Source organism: Hemibagrus wyckioides, linkage group LG25, assembly GCF_019097595.1.
Source record: "Hemibagrus wyckioides isolate EC202008001 linkage group LG25, SWU_Hwy_1.0, whole genome shotgun sequence".
Classification (NCBI taxonomy): domain Eukaryota; kingdom Metazoa; phylum Chordata; class Actinopteri; order Siluriformes; family Bagridae; genus Hemibagrus; species Hemibagrus wyckioides.
The window spans coordinates 10324846-10346626 of record NC_080734.1 but is presented as its reverse complement, the minus strand read 5'-3'; the positions used below and the strand labels follow the sequence as shown (position 1 = coordinate 10346626).

The 21781-nt window shown below is 37.1% G+C and overlaps 1 protein-coding gene across 2 annotated transcripts; it reads left to right on the top strand.

Annotated features, from left to right (window-relative positions):
- Positions 1 to 4485: 4485 nt before the first annotated feature.
- Positions 4486 to 19941, top strand: apobb.1 (apolipoprotein Bb, tandem duplicate 1). 2 transcript variants are annotated; one of them, XM_058379142.1, is made up of 28 exons: positions 4486 to 4599; positions 4827 to 4856; positions 5082 to 5185; positions 5271 to 5416; positions 5612 to 5759; positions 5846 to 5998; positions 6097 to 6221; positions 6304 to 6389; positions 6479 to 6926; positions 7021 to 7135; positions 7230 to 7376; positions 7465 to 7676; positions 7829 to 8024; positions 8118 to 8294; positions 8443 to 8646; positions 9113 to 9280; positions 9375 to 9580; positions 9802 to 9981; positions 10111 to 10220; positions 10328 to 10529; positions 10642 to 10814; positions 10964 to 11127; positions 11629 to 11732; positions 11880 to 12253; positions 12368 to 18079; positions 18309 to 18414; positions 18529 to 18715; positions 18796 to 19941. In XM_058379142.1, the coding sequence occupies exons 1-28, from the start codon at positions 4545 to 4547 to the stop codon at positions 19747 to 19749; spliced, it is 10986 nt and encodes a 3661-aa protein (XP_058235125.1). In that variant the 5' UTR covers positions 4486 to 4544; the 3' UTR covers positions 19750 to 19941. The 2 variants fall into 2 exon arrangements, with proteins under 2 accessions (XP_058235125.1, XP_058235124.1); XM_058379141.1 differs by having other exon boundaries at positions 6476 to 6926.
- Positions 19942 to 21781: the final 1840 nt, after the last annotated feature.

The following is a 21781-nucleotide window of genomic DNA, read 5'->3' as shown; positions in this document are numbered from 1 at the left end:
ACTGCAGTAGCTCTAAAGTGTTTTAAGCCATAAAGCTCAGAGGTTTAGAAGTATTCATATTTATTCTTGTGCTTTAAAGCTTCACTGCATGAGAGCTCTTTAGCACTGTTATAATAAAATTTCACTTTATTTAATAGCCCTTATATGGCCGTTGTAACTTTGTCACAAAGCATCACGAGGAAAACGTTCCCAATGAAAAACACAGAGATTCAAAAGTGGAACCCATCCTTTTCTGGCTAACACCAGATGATTACAGAAGGAAGAGTTCAAACATAGAATACAAATGCTATTATTGATAATCAAGAGCCAAGGCAATGTAGTGAACAAAAACGGCTGAACACACCATCTGCTAGCTGTCTTGAGGTGTCATTCAGGATTCTCAATATTCAGACTGTCAAATCTCCCAAATAAAATAAATATACAGGACAAAGTTTGTTCTAGTAAAATATTACATCTACAGCCTGTAAATGAAACTATAACTGATCAGGGATTTATCATAATTTATCATAACAGAAACTTGGACAAGCCCAAATGGGTGCCTAGTGTAAATGAGGCTATCCCTCTTGGATATATCTTTTAAGGGTACTTTGTATATCTGTGTATTAATTTCCACTTATTTACCAGTCATCAAGTCCCTACTCTGAATCTCTAAAGGAATTTTAGATTCTTGTAGAAGCTACAAGTTTCTTCTAGAGGCACTTCCTTCACTGGAACTTCCTTCAGCTCTACTGGACTGAAAGCTACAGATGACAGAACAGCCATATGTCATTTATTGTAGTCACTCCTTGAGATTTAATTGAACCACCCAGCAATAAATGATTAGTACTGGTGGATTCACCAATGGAAATGGGACAGGACCAAGTCAACAGAGCATGGATTAAATAGTAAATGGGTTAATTGTCTGATTTACGTTCATACATATCACATGAACTAACAATGAACCTAGTAAATGGAACAGAAGTCAAACAAACAAACAAAATACCAAGTCTCCACCAAGTCTTCTTTCATGTAAAACAAGACAAACTGTTTTTACACAATACATTTAAAGCCATACTTTTGTCGTAGAAGATTTGCTTTTCTTTATTAACGGCTATTCAGCAGCTTGTTTTCTGTCTTAGATGTTACAGGCCTGATTTGAAATAGATGAGCTCATCAGTGCTGGTACAAAGGTTGAGTCCAACTCAGCTGTATGGGTCAATGTCCATCTATAATATTTTTGTGCAGACTGTTTGTCTTATAATGTAATATATTCTTATACTACTGTAAGTCCTACTTATTATTATGTAACTTAGTCCTTAGGAAAAGCATAAAGTTCCTATGGAAGGCAGAATCCTTTCATTTGTCTCATGAATGGACATTCATTTTTTTATTTATTTATGCATTGCAAATACAGTCATTTTACATTTTACCTTAAGGCCCCATTACTATATTAACAGTACACTGTCACTTATTCAGTGAGATTCCTGCTTTATTAAACCAAAAAAATACATTATATTCAAAAGTTAGTTATCTAATAGTAAGGTATTATATAACATGGCAATTAACAAAGTATAATAATGTTTTACTTTGTTACCTTTGAATATGTATTGTAAAATTCACATCTTGAATTTTGGAGCACTGTAAGGCTTTGTGTAGGTTGGGCTACCAGAGCAAATCTGAATAATTTATTTATATTTGGGTTTATACATAGGATCCCCATAGTCCACACAATCTCACACATTCATTCACACCAAGGGGCAACACAGAGGCACCATTTCACTTACCAGCATGTTTTGAACTGGACAATATGCAAAATATACAATCTTATCAGACCTTAAGCTCAAGCACAGGACTCAGAAGCTATAACTGTTAATTATTTTTACTCCGGTGACGAAAGCTACATAAACAATATTTTGCAAATCATAAATGACTTTGCTCTGTAAAACTAGATAACTCAGGGATCCCTAAATAACTCAGGGATAACTAATAGATGGTAGACATTAGGGTTATATCATATTGCATAAGTGAGAAATGCTGAGCAATAGGACTTTGAATCAAATGTCAGAGTAGTAAATCAGATATAATGGGTTAATGACAGGTCATTTGATCAATTCTAATTAGTGCTTGGGTTTTTTAAAATGGATAGGGTCTAAGCAATATTGTATCATTTATTATTGTAAGCATAATTTAGGGTAGCATTGTCTGAAAACTTAAATAGTCATATAACATCTTAAATAAAATCATGTTGCAGCAGCAGCTCAGTGCATAATATCAGGCAGAAATAGGTCAAATGCCTCAGAAACTATTCACATCAAACAGTAGAATGAAGATTTGAGTAAAGAATGAAGGTTTGAGTAAATACATCCGTTTCCCCTCTGCATGCACTTCTACAATATGTTCCCCCTATAAATGTTCTACCCTTACTGCTCTCTCTCTCTCTCTCTCTCTCTCTCTCTTTCTCCCTCTCTCTAGATATACAGTAGATATATATGTATGTATGTGTGTGTGTATGTGTGTGTCTGTGTGTGTGTGTGTGTGTGTGTGTGTGTGTGTGTGTGTCCTTTACAGAGATTCATGTGAAATGAAAGTGTTTGAAGCCAGTTACCATCCCCGTGGCTTTATCTGAGTTTTGATATTGTGGCAGACTTTTACACACTTTTCAGATAAGACTTGAATACTGGCACAAAATTCTTTGGCCTGTACTGTGAGTGCACGCACATGTGAACATGTAGTGATTAAGAAGATCTCCTGTACTGTTGTTGTCTATGAACCTGAGGGCCATGTTTCATACCAATAGGCTTTAGTTATTTTATAGTGACAAAATATTACAGCACATTAGGAAAACTATATGCCATTCATTCTGCTATTATAATGTCCTAATATTTTAAAGCTGTCCTAGTTACTCAGACCTGCTAGGCATAGGATTCTTATTTGTAAGTATGTATGTATGTATGTGTTTATTTATTTATTCCTGTACCTAATGTTAGTATGTACTCACTCTTTGGATGTAAGTTTATTAATGGAAGAATATTAGGTCCCTATTAGAATATTAGAATGAAGAGTGAAAAGCTGACTTTTAAATGTGAAGAAAAACAATTGTTTTCACTATGTCTAATTTTGGCTTTCTATTACTACACCACTTTTTCCAACACACTTTCTCTCACACACCAACACCTATATGCCTATATACAGCATGCTGTTAGAATATGTGCTAAAACAGGGATTTCAAGTCAGTTTCAGGCAGTACAGTGTAAATGTTTTCATTGGGTAATTCCTACCTACATAGGAAATACCCTATGTAAATACAATGCTCCCTCTGCTAGATAGACCTTTAAAATACCATTTTTTTGCAAAAAAAAAAAAAAAAAAAGCTTAATAAACCAAAGGTTTCTGAATTAAAGGATCAATGACCCTCATGTGACCATGCATTGATCACTTTGTGTACCTTGTCCAACAGCAGTGAACAGATTAAATGAATGGTAGCTTGCCTATCAGTAAACAATGTACTGAACATACCGTCTGGAGTACAAGCCCAGAAGAGAACCTTTCTTCCTTTTGCTGAGCTAATCGGGTTGTTAAAAGGTCAATGAAAGGTTGTGGTGACCTGTTCAATAATTCCCATTTGAAATGTGTTATGGTTTCTATCTTACATTCACCAAACACATTACTAGGAACATCCATACAATTACAAATTCATGCAATTATCTAATTTTCCATTCATGTACCAGCAGTACAGTGCATAAAAGCATGCAGATACAGGGCAGCAGCAACATGTAATGTTCACATCAACCATCAAAATTTAGAATTTTGTAGTGTCAGTGAATTTGTCTGTTGGTGCCAGATAAGCTGTTTGATTACTTCTGCTGATGTCCTGGGATTTTCACACACAACAATCTCAAGAGTTTACGAAGAATGGTGCAATAAAGAAAAAAACATTTACTGTTCTGCAGAGAGAAACTTCTTGTTGATGAGAGAGGTCAATGGGGAATGGCCAAACAGTTTCAATCTGAAGAACTGTGGTGAGCAGAAAAGCATCACAACACATGGTTATGCTACATGACGTGGATATGCTACATCCATGGACCGAACCTGCCTCGTGCTACGTGGTGTAATGGTGTGGGAAGGTAATGTTTTCTTGGTATACTTTGGGCCGATTAATACAATAATCACTTGAATGCCATAGTCTGTTTGAGTGTCTTAACATACAATAAAGGAGTACTTATGAATACTGATTTACTGAAAAATCACGAGATCAGAAGTAATAATGCTAGTTCAATCTGACATATTCAAATTTAATTATTTAAGCTAATGTAGATAACAAACTGCAATCCATCTGCAATCCATCAGTTGGCCAGTGTTATACTAGTTCATTTCTTGAAACTACTCTCCTTTGTCGTGCCAGAGAGGTGGATGGTCTGAACTTTGGAGCAGGGCTGAGCTGCCTGTTCCTCCAATGTAACCTCCCACTTCAGCTGGGGTATAAAAGACCAGGAATAACACACAAACAATCAGTCCATCCAGCGTACTCAACTTCCACTGCAAGACAAGAGTTTATTGAACCCATCATGGGGGATACTAAGCTCTTTGTTTTGCTGCTTTTATATACCATTGTCGTTACTGGTAAGTTTTGGGGATTTTATTCTGCTGGACTTTAAAAATAGAAAATCTTCCAGAATTTAGAATGAATAAGAAATCATAACGTTTATTTTCATTTTATTTGAAGGTGTGTAAAATACCAAAAGAGAAATTTGAATGCAACAATTGAGTGAATTTGTTCTTTTTGTGATTTATTTTTCTCAAATATTGAACAATTTCTTTAAAAATTGCTTTTTCATTTTTGCTTGTAGATGCTCAAGATGATAGAGCAGTGTGCCTTTGTAAGTACCTTGTATTACTGCCAATAGAAGAATACTGTATATGATTCTGCATGATCAGTAAATAAATTTTAAATATAAAAATTAAATATTTTATATATAACGTTAAGATGAATAATGCAGGGAATTATTAAACAAGGAAAAATGTACCCAATGTGTTTGTTTTACTTCTGTGACATAGGAGCTCTGTCAAACAGGTGCAAATAAATGTTGCTTATCTCCCCCTAGTGGCCAAAAGGTACAAGAGCTTTCACAAGTATGAGTACCTCTATGAATCCGAGTCTCTGAACACTCTGAATGGAGCTATCAATGGACCCAAAGTCAGCTGCAAGGTACAAAGGACCTCAATGTTCAGACCAGATTCATCTAAAATCCTCTCTGGAAAAAATGGTTTCAGACTTTTCTTATGTATTACAGGTTGAGATTGAGGTCCCTGGCACATGTCACTTCATTGTGCTCACCAAGGAGTGCACACTGAGCGAAGTTGTCAGTGTCGATGCAGATGGAAACCCAATCTTTGGATCTACTGCTGGTGCTGAGACCTTCAAGGATCAAATGGAGAAGTATGTTGGAATATATATATATATATATATATGTATATATAGGTAAAGATTTGTTGTACACCAAACAATGACAATGAAGAGCTTGACTTCTGCCTAGACATGAGCTTAAAAAAGTGATAGCAAAATTGTATACTAATTTAATTGTGAATTATTCATAAGGGAGCGAAAAACATTTATATCTGCTTTCTTTCACAGGAACCCATTAAAGGTCATTGTAGAAGGTGAGAATGACATCAAGCTCTTCCCTGAGGATGGTGAGCTAATCAACATCCTAAATATCAAGAGAGGTATCATCTCTGCCCTGGCTGTGCCTGTGCTCCAAGAAGAAAAGAATAAGCAAATGGTTAGTTCAGATAAAAAAATATACATAAATGCTTATGGCTACCTGCTGGCATAAAACAAAATACTTTTAATTTGTTCCCAAACCAGCCTACCATCCATGGTCTGTGTGAGACTGATTACACTGTGAACACCAGGGAAGATATTGCCACTGATGTGACCCTCAACAGGGACTTATCCAGATGTGACCAGTTCAGGCCAATCAAGGACCACACCAGCCCTCTGGCTATAATTACAGGCATGGTAAGTTTATTGTGAGCTCCCTTTTGAAAGTGAATAACTCAAGCTGCGTGTTAAGGTCAAGTTCCCTGTTTAAAAACCTTCCTATTTGTCTCCTACAGCACTACCCACTTGCTCAGTTTATCAGAAGCAAACAGACTTGCAGCTACAAATTTGACAATACAAAGAAACACATGACCTCTGGGGTTTGCACTGAGGACCACCTCCTTGTGCCCTTTTCATATAAGTAAGTAATCTAAACTAGAGATTAAGTAAGGTTGCTCTGATTTGTAGCCATTTTAATCACTCTTACACTAAATTATTACCAGGGAGAAGTACGGTGTTACCAGTGTTAGCAAACAGACACTGTCTCTGTTAGGAGTGACTGAGTACAATGAAAGAGTGTTTGATCACAGTAAGTCCCATCTGTAAGAGCATTGAGTATTTGTTAAGACAAAAAAAAGAATAGATGTACTGACTGTAAACTTTGATCTCTGTTAGAAGAGGCCAACATGAAGACACTGCACCTGGATGAGAGTGTTGATATGAGCCCCAGTCAAGATAAAAATGCCATCCTTGCTGTTCTGAGGGAGCTCTCTGGCCTTTCCCACACCAACAATGGACAAAAGAGAGCTCACCTTGCTTACAAGCTTGTAGCTGTGATGCGAAAGATGAATGCTGATACACTGTCTGCTGCTTTGCCAGAGGCTCTGGAAATCTCTCCATCCCTGACCTATCAGGCTCTGTTCCAGTGTGGCACACCAGAGTGCAGCAGTACCATGATGCAAGTCCTCAGGACCTTCAAAAGCTCATCCACTGAAATTGATGCTGCAGTCTATGCCATGGGAATGGTACCCAACCCCTCTCGTGTGCTTGTCAAGGAAATGCTGGAGATGGCCAAGTTTAAGCCAAGCAAACTCATTTACTATGCTACCAGCAATGCTGTTAGAAGGTGGAGCATTAAACACACATAAATCATCATTAATATCAACTTGAATACACTGAATAGTAACCTTACATATTACTTTTTTATGTACTAAAACCAGGCTCTATAAGGCTGAAGGAAGAGTCACCCCTGAAATCCAGGCAGTGGCAGATTATGCCTTTGAAAATATTGGGGACTGCACAGGTGACCAGGAACACATCTATCTGACTCTAAGAGTAAGTTCATTTCATTTCCATTCAGTCTCTGTGTGGAGTTCCTAATATTCCTGTGGAGACACTTAATAATATGCTATAATACTATTTTGCAAAGGTTATTGGAAACATGGCTGAAGCTGTAGGTGCTGCCAGTCCTGCCCTGAAGTCAGCTGTGATTCAGTGTATTAACCAAGCAGCTGCCTCCGCCAAGGTTCAGCAAGCAGCCATCCAGGTCTTCAGACTGACCACAATCCCTGAAGAGGTATACATTATCCTACTAGCTGCAAAGCAAAACTCATCACAGCTTTATTCCCTCTGATTAATCTCACACTACTGTATTCTTCTTACAGGGCAGAACAGTGCTAATGCAGGTTCTCCTGGATGGAGCAGCTCCTGTGCAGAAACGTATTGCTGCTTACCTCATTCTCATGAAGAATCCCCAGCCTGATGAACTTCTGCGTTTGGCTGCAGCTCTACCCAGTGAAGGAAATCTTCAAGTCAAGAGCTTTGTAATATCTCACCTCACCAACATTCTGAGCTCTACTGCACAAGAGACCAAAGAGTGAGTAAAAAAAATCCAAGATTTTGTAGCCTGATTTTGTATTAATGAACATTGAGATCATTTACTGTATTAGAGCTCTTAATCACTTTGAATTAAATCTGGACTAGCCTAGTAATATGCAACAAACGTAATTTTTCCATTTTTTTTCTTAGGCTCAGGCAGAAAATCTTTGACAGCCTTCAAGGCAATGAGGTTGGAAATCTCATGGACGCCACTCAGTTTTCTCGTAACTACAAATTTGGCTTTCTGGAGGGAAATATGATCTTTGACAAAGAAAATGAACTGCCAACAGAAGCCATGCTTGAAATGACCCTGAATGCTTTCGGATTTGACATAGACATGGTTGAGGTAGAGAGAAAAAATACATTTCAGTAGCTCAAACACCTAGCTCCATCATATGTAGCTTCTTTATTTTTTACTATTTTCTCTTCCCACATTCAGGTTGGTATGGAGGGTAAGGGACTTGAGCCAACTGTTGAGGCCTTGTTTGGTCCAAATGGTTTCTTTCCTGATACAGTGATGAAGGCTGTCTACTATGCTACTGATAAGATGCCTTCCCAAGTTAATGAGATCCTCAAGACCATGATCCCAGCCTTGAATGACAGAAAAAAGAGACAGGTATGCTCTAATTAACAAGTTTGAGGATCTGTTTAGAAAGTGCTCTAGGGAAAGACTGAATCCTTGTAATCCTCCTACACCTCCTACTTCTACTTTATATATGCTGATGTGATATGGATGATTTCAATGTTAGTATACATTTTTTTAGGTACCAAAAAATATTATCAGAGAAATTGGTAAAAATGTTGACAAACTACTCAAGAAACTGAAGTCCCAAGATAGCCCTGAAGCCATGCTCTACCTAAGGTTGTTGGGTGCTGAACTTGGCTATCTTAAAACCAACGATTTGGAGGAAATGGCCTCCTCTGTGACAAAGGTGGCTGAAAATCTCCTGAAGATGTTCCCTACTGATGTGAGTAGCTTTCAGATCTTGATTTTGTAAATGGGTGAAGCAACTATAAATAAATATAAATGCAATTATCCCTCCAGTCAGCAAGAAAAGTAATCGTTAAAAAGAAATCCAGCAACTCACTTGCTAATTAATTGCAAATCACAAACAGAATTGCTATGTAACTCCCATTCAATATATCGATATCCAATTAATTTTTATCTACCTATCTTATATACACTTTTTACACTGCAACACAAGATTAACCTGTGATCAAGTGTGTAATGGTTTAGGTGCAACAAAAAATCACAGTAGCTAAGAGATAGACAACAACGGCATTTTAAATATAAACACTAGAATGTTAAACAATGTATACTTTAAATAATATAAATATGCAACTTGATAAATGCTATTTTTTTATCGACAAATATCTATATGAAACAGAATTAATTATTTTTTAACTGTTGTTAATCTTTTCCTTGTGATCTAGTTTGTCAAGAGTTTGTTCTCAAGTACAGACAATGAGCTTTTCCTTCATTACATCTTCATGGACAATGAGTTCTACCTGCCGACTGGTCCTGGGCTTCCACTGAGGGTGGCTTTGTCTGGTACCTTTACACCTGGTGTTAAAGGAGGACTCAGAATTAGACCAGATATGGTATCTATTACATTTTGAGAGTCATATAAATAATGTTCTATCAAGGATGTAACATTTAATATAAATTTTGCCTTTTATATTTTCTGATCCACAGAGTGAGATTTCTTTCATGCCATCTGCTGGTGTTGAGTTTGTGACTGAAATTGGTGCACACCTCCCAGACTATGTTCACTCTGGTCTGGAGATGCACACCAACATCTACCATGAGAGTGGGATGAGAGCTAAAGTTGCAATGACTCGTAATCAGATCAAGCTGACCATCCCTGCTCCTGAAAGCCCAGTGAAGGTTCTCAGTGTGAGGTAAAACATTTCTTAGATCTCCACCTGGATATCTGTGAGGCTATTTTGTGATGTCTATTTAAGATCTATACAAATAAATTAAATATAGGAATTAATCATAAGCATAAAATAAAACATGAATAGAGGTGTAATTATGGTATTATAAGTTCAGTATTACATATACAGAATTATATTATTACTATATTATACATAATGTATTTTGTCTTGTGTTATCTATACAGCAACTCCATGGTGTCTGTCACTGGTGATAAAACTACAGCCATCCCTCCTATGATGGACCGTGTTGATGTGAACAAATGCACACCTCTCTTCCCTGGTGTGAAATATTGCAGTGCCCTTCAGTACTCTGATGCCATGTTCAATGATGCCTCCCCATACTTCCCCCTTTCTGGTGACAGCAAGTAAGTCACTCACTCACTTCTCTCCATGTACATGTGTAAATCCTCAAATAGCTCTGCCTGTATTTACATTTCCTATTGAGCCTCTCCATTTGTATATATTAATCCAGAACTAATTCTACCTGTATTTAGATTTGCTATTGAGCTGCACCCCACAGCTGATGTCTCTGAGTACACAGCCACTATTAACTATGCACATGAGGAGAACACTGACAAAGTCACATTTGATGTAAAAGCTGAAGGTATGATACAATATAAATTTTAAAGACGCAGAATATACCTACATGCACCTGAATATAAGGCTAAATCTCTAAACAAAACAATGAATGTCTGCCTCCACTATTCACAGGAACAACCTTTGAGGCCACATCCAAGTTCATGTTCAATAGAAAGGAATATACTGTTTCTGCTGAACTCCAAATCCCTGACTATGACATCGAGGCTGGAATTCGAATTGGCTCTGCTGACCCAAGCACGAAGGGCACACATTCCATCCAGATTGACCTCATCAACAAGAACATCCCTCAGGCATCTCTGATTGGTCTGGCCAAGTATGTATTTATACAGCTATATATGTGTATTCAACTTACATTATGTCATGCTTAAAATATATTTACACTGTGGAACACTCAAATCATCTCAAGCTAATATCCTGTCTTCTAGGATTGAGGCGATGAAAGATGCCCTGCTGCAGGTTCAGTTGCTTGTCCCAGATTTTGAGGCTGATGCAAAAGTAATTGCCAGGCTAAAGCGTGAAGAGGAATTGGAAGTTGAGCTTGAAAATGACCTCAAGTTATTTGACATGTCCTCTGTGCAGAAAATCATCCTAAAATATGGTACATTTCTGCAAACAAATATAACAACAATAATAACAATAACAATAATAATAGATCAATCAATACTATGCCAAATTAGAATTATTATAATATTATGTTATGATGTTATGTATATATATATTAACAAAGAAAAATCATTGTCATTTCAGACCACGAGAAAGTTGAAGCTCAGATTAAGTCAGATGTCAACTCTAAAACCCAGAAAATTGTTTCCAATCTTCACACCATCAAGGCGCACATCAATGACATCTTGGATGAGAATTTTGGACAGACTAGGACAAAGGTCTGTGATATTTTAGCCTCATCAATTGAGGTAAGATAAGAACAAAAACATTACTTTTCTTTAATAAAAATAGAGATAAAGAGTCAATTTGTGCTAGCAATATTAAATACTCCTACAGAACATATGCTTTTATATAATCCCAATATAATATAATTATATAATACCAAGCTTTTATTATAATCTGAAGAAAAGGAACAAGGCATTTCTTAAATAAATAAATAAATGTCATGGATTATGGATTCAGGTATCAAAGAACTAACAAGACAAAATTGTGTCCCAATTTGTCAGGTGTTACCATTTATATTTAATTTCTTCTTATTATAGTTCTTTCTTATTTATTAAATAAGCAAAAAGTTAGTAGGACCATTTAAGTTGAACTAATTGTGTTTGTGAAGTGTTAATTATGTACTAATTATGTTCCAAGATGAAGTAACTTTTTAAAAATTTTAAGAAAATAATTCAGAAATTGAGAAAATTAGTTCTGTGTAAAATATAAGTAGTACAACCCAATATCTTTCTATTATTTTGCAGGCCACAAATTCCTATATTGCAGCTTCCAAGATCCCATATGTGGAAAACCTAAGGGTTCCTTCCCTCCATGAGTTTGAGGTGCCTGAGATGCTGTTTTTAAATATGTGAGTGATCCCAATGTTAAACCTTGTCCTACAAAACTACTCAAATAGCTATAGTAATTAACATCAAAATAACAATCCAAAAAAAGTATTACACGCTTATTTTTGTGAAGGCCTATTGTACTAGTAATATGGATTTTCTTTTAACAGTGAGACAGGTGCAAAGTACCACTTTGGGAAGCATTACTACACCATCATCCTGCCAATGCCTCTTGGTGGCAAATCATCCAAGGACCTGAACTTTCCTCCTGCTCTAACCACACCAAATCTGGATGTACCTCAACTTGGTCTGAATATTGCCTCTATTAAAGTCCTTCTTCCTGAGATTTTTGTTCCCAAGACCCTTACTCTGTCTCTGCCCACCCTTGGAAAGGCTGAACTGACCAGTAAGCTTAGCAGCAACCTCTATGATCTGGAGGCAACTGTGTCTGCTGGCAGAGATTCTGATGAAAATCAAGGCTACTCTGCTAAAGTTGGTGTAACTGGATCTGGCCCTGTAGATCTCCTTTCCCTTAGAATTGAAGGTAGGTACTACTGTATAATTGTTCCTAACTAGATTGCACTATGGACACTTAATGAGAAAAATTTATAAGAAAAAAACAGAACATAACTAATTAAATAATTTGTCCTCTGTACAGGATCAGCCTTAATTAATGGATTAATGACTGATACTCTAAGGGCAGAGTTGAACACTGTTCTCAATCACAAGCTCATTGATGCCAAAATCAGCATTGCTGAAGAAGTACAACTGATGGAGAAAATCAGTATAAAATCAAGCAGCAAGTTAGAAGCCACCAGTCCCTTCAATGTAAAGTTTTCTCTGGAACATACAGGTCAAATGGGAGTCAATATAGAAGAGATCTCTGGAGATAATCACTTAAAAGGATCCTTTGTGACTGGTCCTATTGACGGTGATGTCTCCCTCACACAGTCACTTGCTATCTTCCCATTCAAGCCAGAGGCAAGAATTGAGTCAACATTCGAAGTTAGTTCAACTCCTTTCCAGGCTCAGAACAAAATTCTAGCAAGTTTTGCTAATGGAGAGCTATCAGTTGTATCAAACTCAGCTGCATTTGAGGATATGCTGACACACAATGCTGAAGTTACTCTCATGAGATCGAAGTGTGCTCTTAAATCAGACACTAAGGCATTGGCTCTGGGGCTGAATATCCATAATATTGCTGAAGCAAACATTGGGATTGAAGCCATCAGCATAAGGATTGAAACGAAAAGCAGTCATTCTGAAGACCATATTAACTCCCTGATGGTTGCAGCTCTCAATAGTAATGGACTGGTTGTTAACAGTGATGCTTCTGTGAAGCTAGCTAAACACACAGCTACTCACAAAGCCAGTGTGACCCTGGACAAAAATGGCCTAACAACCAGTGGCACCACCTCAGTGAACAGCCTGTTTACTCTTCAGAATACTTTCAGTGGTATCTTGCAATCTTCTCAATTTTCTCTATCAGCTGAGACAAAAGGAACCTATATTGGCATGTCTATTGACAATAGCAACTCCATATCTGCCTCAATGTCTTCTGTAGCTTTATCTTCTAAGTCTCAAGTTGAAGTTGCCCGGGATATATGGTACATATATGACATCTTGGTTAAGGCAGAACCTTATACTGCAACTGCTAGTGTGACAAGTCATTTGAAGCTTGCCTCTGATACAGAGCTGAAAAACACCTGTGAAATCAAGCTTGAAGATCTGACTGGAAATGTTAAGTGCAGTACTGCTGGAAAACTCATAGGAGCTCATCTGATCCATGAAGCTGAAATGGAGATTGTTGGACTTGGTGTAAGAATAAACAATGATGCCCGCTATACATCCCAATTTGTTCGCTTCTCCACTAAACTTCAGGCCACTGCTGCTCCTTTCACTTTTAATGTGCATGCCCTTGCCAATGGCGATGGGGAACTGTATCTTTTTGGAAAACACAGTGCACAGGTGTACACCAAATTCCTTCTCAAAGCAGAGCCACTTGCTCTTGCCCATTCCCATGAATGTAGAATCTCAACTACACATGAGTTAAACAATCAAGTCATTTTTGAGGCCAACTTTGATAAGAAGGTTGACACCCTTCTGTCATTTTCTGAGCAATCCGCAACAGTAACAGTAAAGTCTAAAATAAACAACAATGTTTTTAACCAAGAACTTCGTGTTTATAACAGCCATGAGAGGACTGGACTGGAAGTGTCTGGAGGAGCCACATTTAGAGAAAGCCAAGATTTCTCTATCTCCGCTTTAATCCAGTATGATAAGAACACAGATAGTCACGTTATCAACCTGCCACTTTTGGAAAGTCTACCTGCAATCCTGGAGAACCTCAAACTCACAACTGTGAATCTTGCTGAGGCATTACAGGATTACATAAAAAGAGAAGAATTTAATGCTCAGATTCAGGCCCTTCTACAGTACTTGATAGATACTGTAACTGAGTTTAATCTTATAGAAAAAGTTGAGCAGTTTAAAAAGAACCTGGTTACAATTTTGAAGAACTTTCCAATCAGTACAATGGACCTGGAGGCTGCTGTGAGTAACCTGAAGATTGCCACAGTGTTTGTGATGGCTGATTTAGTTAATCGTGCCCAAGAAGTACAGGAACAAATTTTGAGTCGAGCTGACACAGTTATGCAGAAGATAACTTTATTCAATGAAGAGTATGACATCAAGGGCATGCTTCTTGCTGTCATTGAAGCCATTGAAAATGTGATTAAACAGATTGATATGACTAAACTGAAAGACAGCAGCATTCCTGTATTCTATGATGTTGAAGAACTGAACGTCATTAAAGTGCATCTACAGCAGTATATGACAGACCTGAAGTCTGTGGTCACGGATTTTGATAAGGCTCAGCTCGTGGACCAAATGCAAAACATCATTAAATCAACTGAGATGTACACAGAGCGTCTGCTTGCCAAATTACCCACAGAAGATATAATAGAGATTGCTGATACACTACTGGAGATAATCAACGAACTGGACATCTTTGGCAAGTGTAAAGTTATCTACAACAACTTTAGAGAAGTTATCATAAAATATGAGCTTCACAAGAGGACTGAAGAATTTCTGGACAAGCTTGTGGAACTCATCAAACAGTTCAAAATTGATAAAACAATTCAAGTCCTTGATAAAACTCTGAAATCAATTCAGATTCCTTTCCCACGTATGCTGGATGATGCCCTCACCTACCTGAAGTCAACTGACATAAAGCAGATTATTGATGATTTGAATATATTAATTGAGGCTTATGTTCAATCAGTGAAGTCGTTTGAATACAATACATTTGTAGAAGAGGTTAATCAAAAACTAACCAAGTTTACAGCAGATCTTAACAAACTTATCGTGTCACTTGAGCTTCCCAAGAAACTTGAGGCAACTAGAGAATTCATTAACTATGCCCTGTCATCTATGTCTGCTTCCTTGGAACAGCTAAGATCCTCAAGTGTTTCAGATGTCATAAAAATCGTGACAAATTTCATTGACACTCTTGTCCTGAATGACATTAAGACAATTGCTGAGAATTTCAAGCAGAATCTCAATAATATGGACATCAGAGGAGAACTGCTACAGGCTTTGCAGCAAGTGAGTGATATCTACAGCAAGGTTTTGTCTGTCCTCACTAATGCATTTAATGACTATGTCGAGGTGGCAACAAAAGTCCTTGGTGATCAGCAGTTTGTCACTGAGCTGAAGCAAATCATTGATAATGTTGTCAAAGTCCTGAAGACATCTGAAATTGAGATACCCTCCTTCACTGTCCCACTGACTGACCTGGTTCTTCCCTCCAGGAAATTCAGTTTGCAGCAACTTCAGGAGGCTGAGTTACCTGTACAGTTTAGCCTTCCACAATTCACCATTCTGGGATCCTATACTGTCCCAGCAATCACCATCACATACGACGATATCAAGCAATTACTCATAGACCTTGCTGACTTCATAATCAATTTTAATGCTGAGGCATTTGCTAATAATGTTTACATTGAAAAACTCAGAGTGAACTTGCCTGAACTCTCTACCTTCACACTGCCAGTGGTTACTTTACCATATATTTCCTTTCCTGCCATTCCTAAATTAAATAGTAATCACATTCTTGACATTCCTCTTCAGATTCCTGAGATCAAACTGCCAAAAATCCCTAATTCACTGATTTTGCCTGCACTTGGAAAGCTCCATGGCAAGATCAGGGTCAACAGCCCCATTTACACCCTGAGCACCTTTGTTGAATTTAAAAATTCCACAGACACTGAACAAAGGCAGCACTTTATTGCACTTATTAATTCTGTAGGGGAATCTTCAAGCTTTAAGATTCTAGACTATAATTTAAATGCCAGTGTACGTATTGGTCTCCCAAAAATGAGCCGTATGATTATTGCAGATACTTTAAAGTTCATACATAGTGCCCTTACTGTTGAACATCAGGCCTCAGTAACATTATACGGCCTCTCTGCCCAGGCCACTGCCCATACAAATGTGAAGGTAATGACCACACCTTACACAGCAGACTTCAGAAACACAGCATTCTTTGCAGTGGAAGATGGAATGTCAGCATCTTCTGATACAACTTACAAGCACCAGGTGAACATTCCTTTCCTATCACTGACCAGTGAGGCTACACTGACCGAGTCAGCATTTGTTTTGCAGAAGGACGGCGCCATTCAATTGACAGTTGGCAATACAGGCAAGGGCAAGTTTGCTCTTTCTGGATACTCTAATGAGGGAACCCACAAAAGTGACCTGCTCTGCACTATTGCTCCAACAACTGTTAAATTGACTTTTACTGGTGACACAAATCTTAAGGGAGCTATAAGTGGTACTCTAACCAACGCTGTAAACATCATTGTCCATCCTACTGAAATCACTGTTGATATCAAGAACAAGGGCAATGGCAAAGTTAGTCTTCAAGAGTCACTTTCCACCAAATTTGAAATTCAGAATGAACATGCCTTAATTCTCAACCGCTTGAAACAGCATATTAACAATGCAGCACTTTTGCGCTTCAGCCAGAACAAATACAGCTATAACTTCACACTTGAGAACAACAATTTTGAGACAGGAATTTATACTTCTGTAAATGGTGAGACTGATCTGGATTTTCTAACTGTTCCTATTAGCATTCCAGAAATTGCTATACCAGTCATTGAATTAACAATCCCAGCCATCACTGATGTCAACTTGTATGAGATTATTGGCCTGAAGTACCTTACAACCAAGCCAACTGTTGATGTAAATGCGAAAATTGTCTACCAAAAGAGCAGGTTAGCATCAATCATTGATCTTGGTTTCATGAGCTTTCCTGGTGTAGGCAACTTAATCTCTGAGATATCTTTCAAGTCCTCTATTTTCAACCTAATTACCAATGCTGGATTATATGGAGATAATGATCTTGTCGTCCGCATCGCTGCTACTTCTACCTCTGTGTTTGAAGAACTGAAGGCCAAACTTGAGGGTACAAGCAGCCTCACCTTTAAGAGAGGACTGAAACTGGCTAATGCTTTATCTCTGAAGAATGCTTACATTGAAGGAACCCATAACAGCACTGTGACAGTGAACACTGAACTTTTGGAAGCTGCAGTAGCTGTGACTACAGTTGCAAACATGAATCTGCCCATCCTTAGCATTGAAGTAAACCACAAGCTCCTTGCAGACACCAAAACCCATCCAAATGCAGTATCTACACTAACAATCAAACAAAAATGTGACCTTCCCATTATCATGGCTGTTGGGAGTGGTGAAGCTGAACACATTTTGAAGGTAGATGCAGCTGCTTCCTATATTTCTATGGACTCCACCACAAAGGGTATGATTGATGGATCTTTCCTGGAAACTGGCATTGTTAAAGGAGCTTTGGATAATGAAGCAACCATGCACATGACTGGTGAAGTAGTACGTTCCAAGCTGAGCACTACTGGTAATGTAAATGTTAATTATGGGGATATCAAAGTAGAGTTTGATGTCAATGAAAACTTTGACATGGAGTCAGCACTTAATCATGTGTACACTGTCATGAATATTGTTTCTAATAATGAAGTCAACATTGCCACTTTCAACACCAAGGGTAAGCATGTTGCCAAAGCCACTGTTGATTTGGTTCCAATGAGATCCCTTGTTACCAATGTAGAATTTGACTTGTCTCAGCCAACCAATCTCGGTGATTTCACCATCTATGAGAAGACAGCTGTTGACTTGACTCTCTTCAAGCAGAAGATTTCCTATTACACAAAAATGGTTTCCCCAGTATATAACACAAATATTGTGGTTGAGATGGAAGCTGATGCCCCAATCTTCAAAGTTGTTTTCAAGTCCTCAGCCAAATCTCCATTTGTACTCCTGGACTATGATCTTGACAGTAAGTACTTACTATCTATTAATGATAAAAACGTACTTTTGATGCAGCATGCTAAAATGATCTCTTACTTTTAACACTTAATTACAAATCATTTCCACAATTATAGTGTTATCTGAGGTTTCGAATTACATTACAATTACAAAATTCATTTTTGAGATGTGTTGAAAAAATACAGTTGAAAGAAATTTTAGAAATAAATCTGTAATTGTTCTTCTTCGATCTGCAATAGGTTATCTGTCGACTGTTGTGGAAAATGAAGTCCTGAATGCAAGAGCTAAGGCTTTCCTTGAACATAGTGATTTCACCATAGACTTCAACAGTATTTTTACACCAAGGTAAAGTAGTGTTTAACTGAATTTTTTGATAGGTACCTTATAAGTAACATTTATAAACAATTTTACCTCACATTATGATTGTGCTAATTGTGCAATTATGATGTGTGATTTCAGTGCTCCCAGCCATACCATGAATGTTGACATTACCAGCCAAACTTTTACGGATGTGAACCTTCGTTATGCTGCTCATAGAGAGGGAGTGACTGCTTCAATTTCCTCACCATCGACCAGCTTACTTGGTTTTCAGCTCTTGGGCAAGGCCCCATCTCAGTTGACTTCACGTGTCTATAGCCAATATGCGGTTAGTAACTTTTTTAAGTCCCAGTTTATTTGTTAATACATGTGTATTTTCTTTTTATTAATTGTTGATTTCTTTTACAGTCTGCACCTGAAAATGACATCCTGAAAGTAAATATTGCTGCAGATAGAAACGAAAAAATACATTTCCAGGCTGACTGCAACCTGCAAGCTCCCAAAGAAATGATCCTGGGGCTGAAATCAAGATTGCCTGCCATCACTTCTGCTATTTCCAAATTTGCAGAAAAGTATGGTATTCTTGATGCCATCAACGGTCTGAAGACAACTCTTTTCAGTGCTCTAAATGAAGCCTTCACTATTTCATACAATCATTCTCCCGATCTCGGCCAGCTATCTATTTTGTTCAGAAATGTTATTGTTCAGTACAGTAAGGCCATTCAGCAACTACTTGATGCTGCCGTTACCTTCCTGAGGGAGACCCAAATTAAGCTGCCAGGTATGGAGGAAACTACACTGCCTGAGATCTTCCAGCAAATCAAAAGCAGCATTGCTGCAGTGTATGAAAAAGTTATTGATGCTATCACTGTCAACCTAAAAGCCCACTTATCTACTGTTAAGACCATCAGGATAGTTCTGCCTGATGGTGAGATCTTAACTGGAGATGAAATCCTTGGTTATATGGAACATGCCCTGACCCAAAGTGTGGATATGATAAGTCAGCTAGATAGTCTTGATGTAATTTTTGAGAAGCTGGGTCAAGCCTTACAAGTGATTGTAGATATGGCCCAGATGTACATTGACTTCATCCAATCAGATTTTCTTGATAATATTGCTGCAGAAATCAACACATTCTATACTGAAAATATTAGGTTAGTCAAAATCCAGATTGAGACCCTTAATAATTTCACCATCGATAAATTGAATTCTTTTCTTAATGTATTCATGGAGTTGGCCTTATTCATCGTGGAGGAGTTCAGAAAGAATGTTTCTACAGTTTTTCCGACAGATTCAGAGCGCTTTGTTAATGTTCATAATGGAAGGCTAAAAATGGACATTTCTTTTCCCTTGTATCAGTAAACAGACACAACTGAACCTTTAAAACATATGAAATACTACCAACTGCTGTTAAGACTGAATTAAAGCAAGCATCATTTCAGCATGTATGTCTAGCAGCCAGAACTCTCCTGCACACATTATTATTATTTCTTTGCATTATTCTTTTTGTGTGAACAAGAAATTCTATAAAATAAACTGAAATCAGTAAAACTATGCAATGTGTTGTTCTTTAGTTGTTTTTAAAATACTATAAAATTTATGAGAATTTAACAAAAACAAAATTACAATTATGGAACTTACTGATACTCTATATAAGAAGCCATCTAGGACCAACTAAACATGAGAGCCACACAACTGTGACTTTGTGACCTGTGAGAAATAAGTATGCTACCATCACATTTCAATTTCCGTCAGATTTCCATGCTATATAAAAATACCGTATATAGTTAATTTGAAATATTATGACTAGTTATTCACCAGCAGTGAAGTTAGTGAACCTATATGGTTATAAAATTGTGCATACCTTGAAAAGGTCTAATGCATGGCTTCATAAAGGTCTGTAAAATAGGAAGGTATTACATATTACACATTCAATAAATCTGTTAATATTTAAAGACAGAAAGTAAAATGCATCCCAAGTTTTTTATCTGCACTGTTGCCCTTTCTGTCAGAAAATGTTATTGCAAGCTACTTATGAAAAATATTTTGTAATGCGTGTTGTTCTCCGCTGAACAGTTTAGGCTACAATTGCCATTAAGGAATGTGTCCCAAGCTACACCATACACAATAATAATACAATTTAGTAAGTCTTAACAATAATAAAACCAAAGATTTATCGACAAACTAGTCTGAATAGTTGTATGCAGTCTAGAATGTGGGCAGAATATTTTTTAACACTGATGATATAATTATCTGCTTCATTTACTTTATAAAACAGAAGACCTGTGAGAAAAAAATAGCTTAGGTTTTCCTGTGTTTGCTCACATTTGTCTACATCAGAGACAGCTCTACAGATATATAATACTGCTATAGACAAGCTAAAACTGTATTCTATTTGCAAATGATTAATAAATTTCATGATGTATGATAGGGCAATGTACTCTATTTATGATGGCCACTTTGCAGCTTTATCAATCTCAGACACACCACCTAAGCACTTCAAATCTGTTATTAGGGAATAGTACATGCGAACTCTCTAGATGGTGGTACGATCAGCTAAAAAGGGCATTTGCAGAGAGAATGAGGAAGAGACAGGCCATACACATATAATGTATATATATATATATATATATATATATATATATATATATATATATATATATATATATATATATATATATATATATATATAATGTATGTATGTATATGTATGTATGTATATGTATGATGTATGTATGTATATATACAGCAGTACAACCAGTAACCAGTACCAGAAATGATCCTTTTGCTGAGCTGACAAGTTTTAAACTGGCTACTGCGTCCATTTATATTTTTGGTAATAAAAAGGCATATAGTTTTTTCAAATATGTAATAAGTTCAAATGACTGAAATCCATCTTTAATATATATATATATTATTTATTATAGATAATTTTTTGTTTTCAGTTTTATAAAGGCACATGTATTTAAACCGTAGGGGTTTACCTTAGGGTAATAATGTAATCAAATAGTAATCTTTCCATAATAGTCTTCATAGCAATATTAGCTGTATAGCATGCAATAGCATACACTAATACCTGAATTTACTGAAAAAGAAATAATGTAATTGGATTTTCACTCTACTTTTTTGATTTGACCATAAAAAAAAAGAACATAAATAAAACAGACATATCCATGGGCTATCTGCAAGGTACAGTGGATATAGGAATGCTACCATTAAAGCTAGATGAGAGAAAAAGAGCAAGAAAAAAAGCCCTTCTGCTATCTTCCCAGCAGTTGGCCAACATGAAACCAGTCCATTTTATGAAACTATGTCCTATGTCCTATGTCCTGCCACAGAGCTGGACAGTCTGAACTTTGGAGCAAGGTCACATCTTCCACTCTTCTGGGGGTAT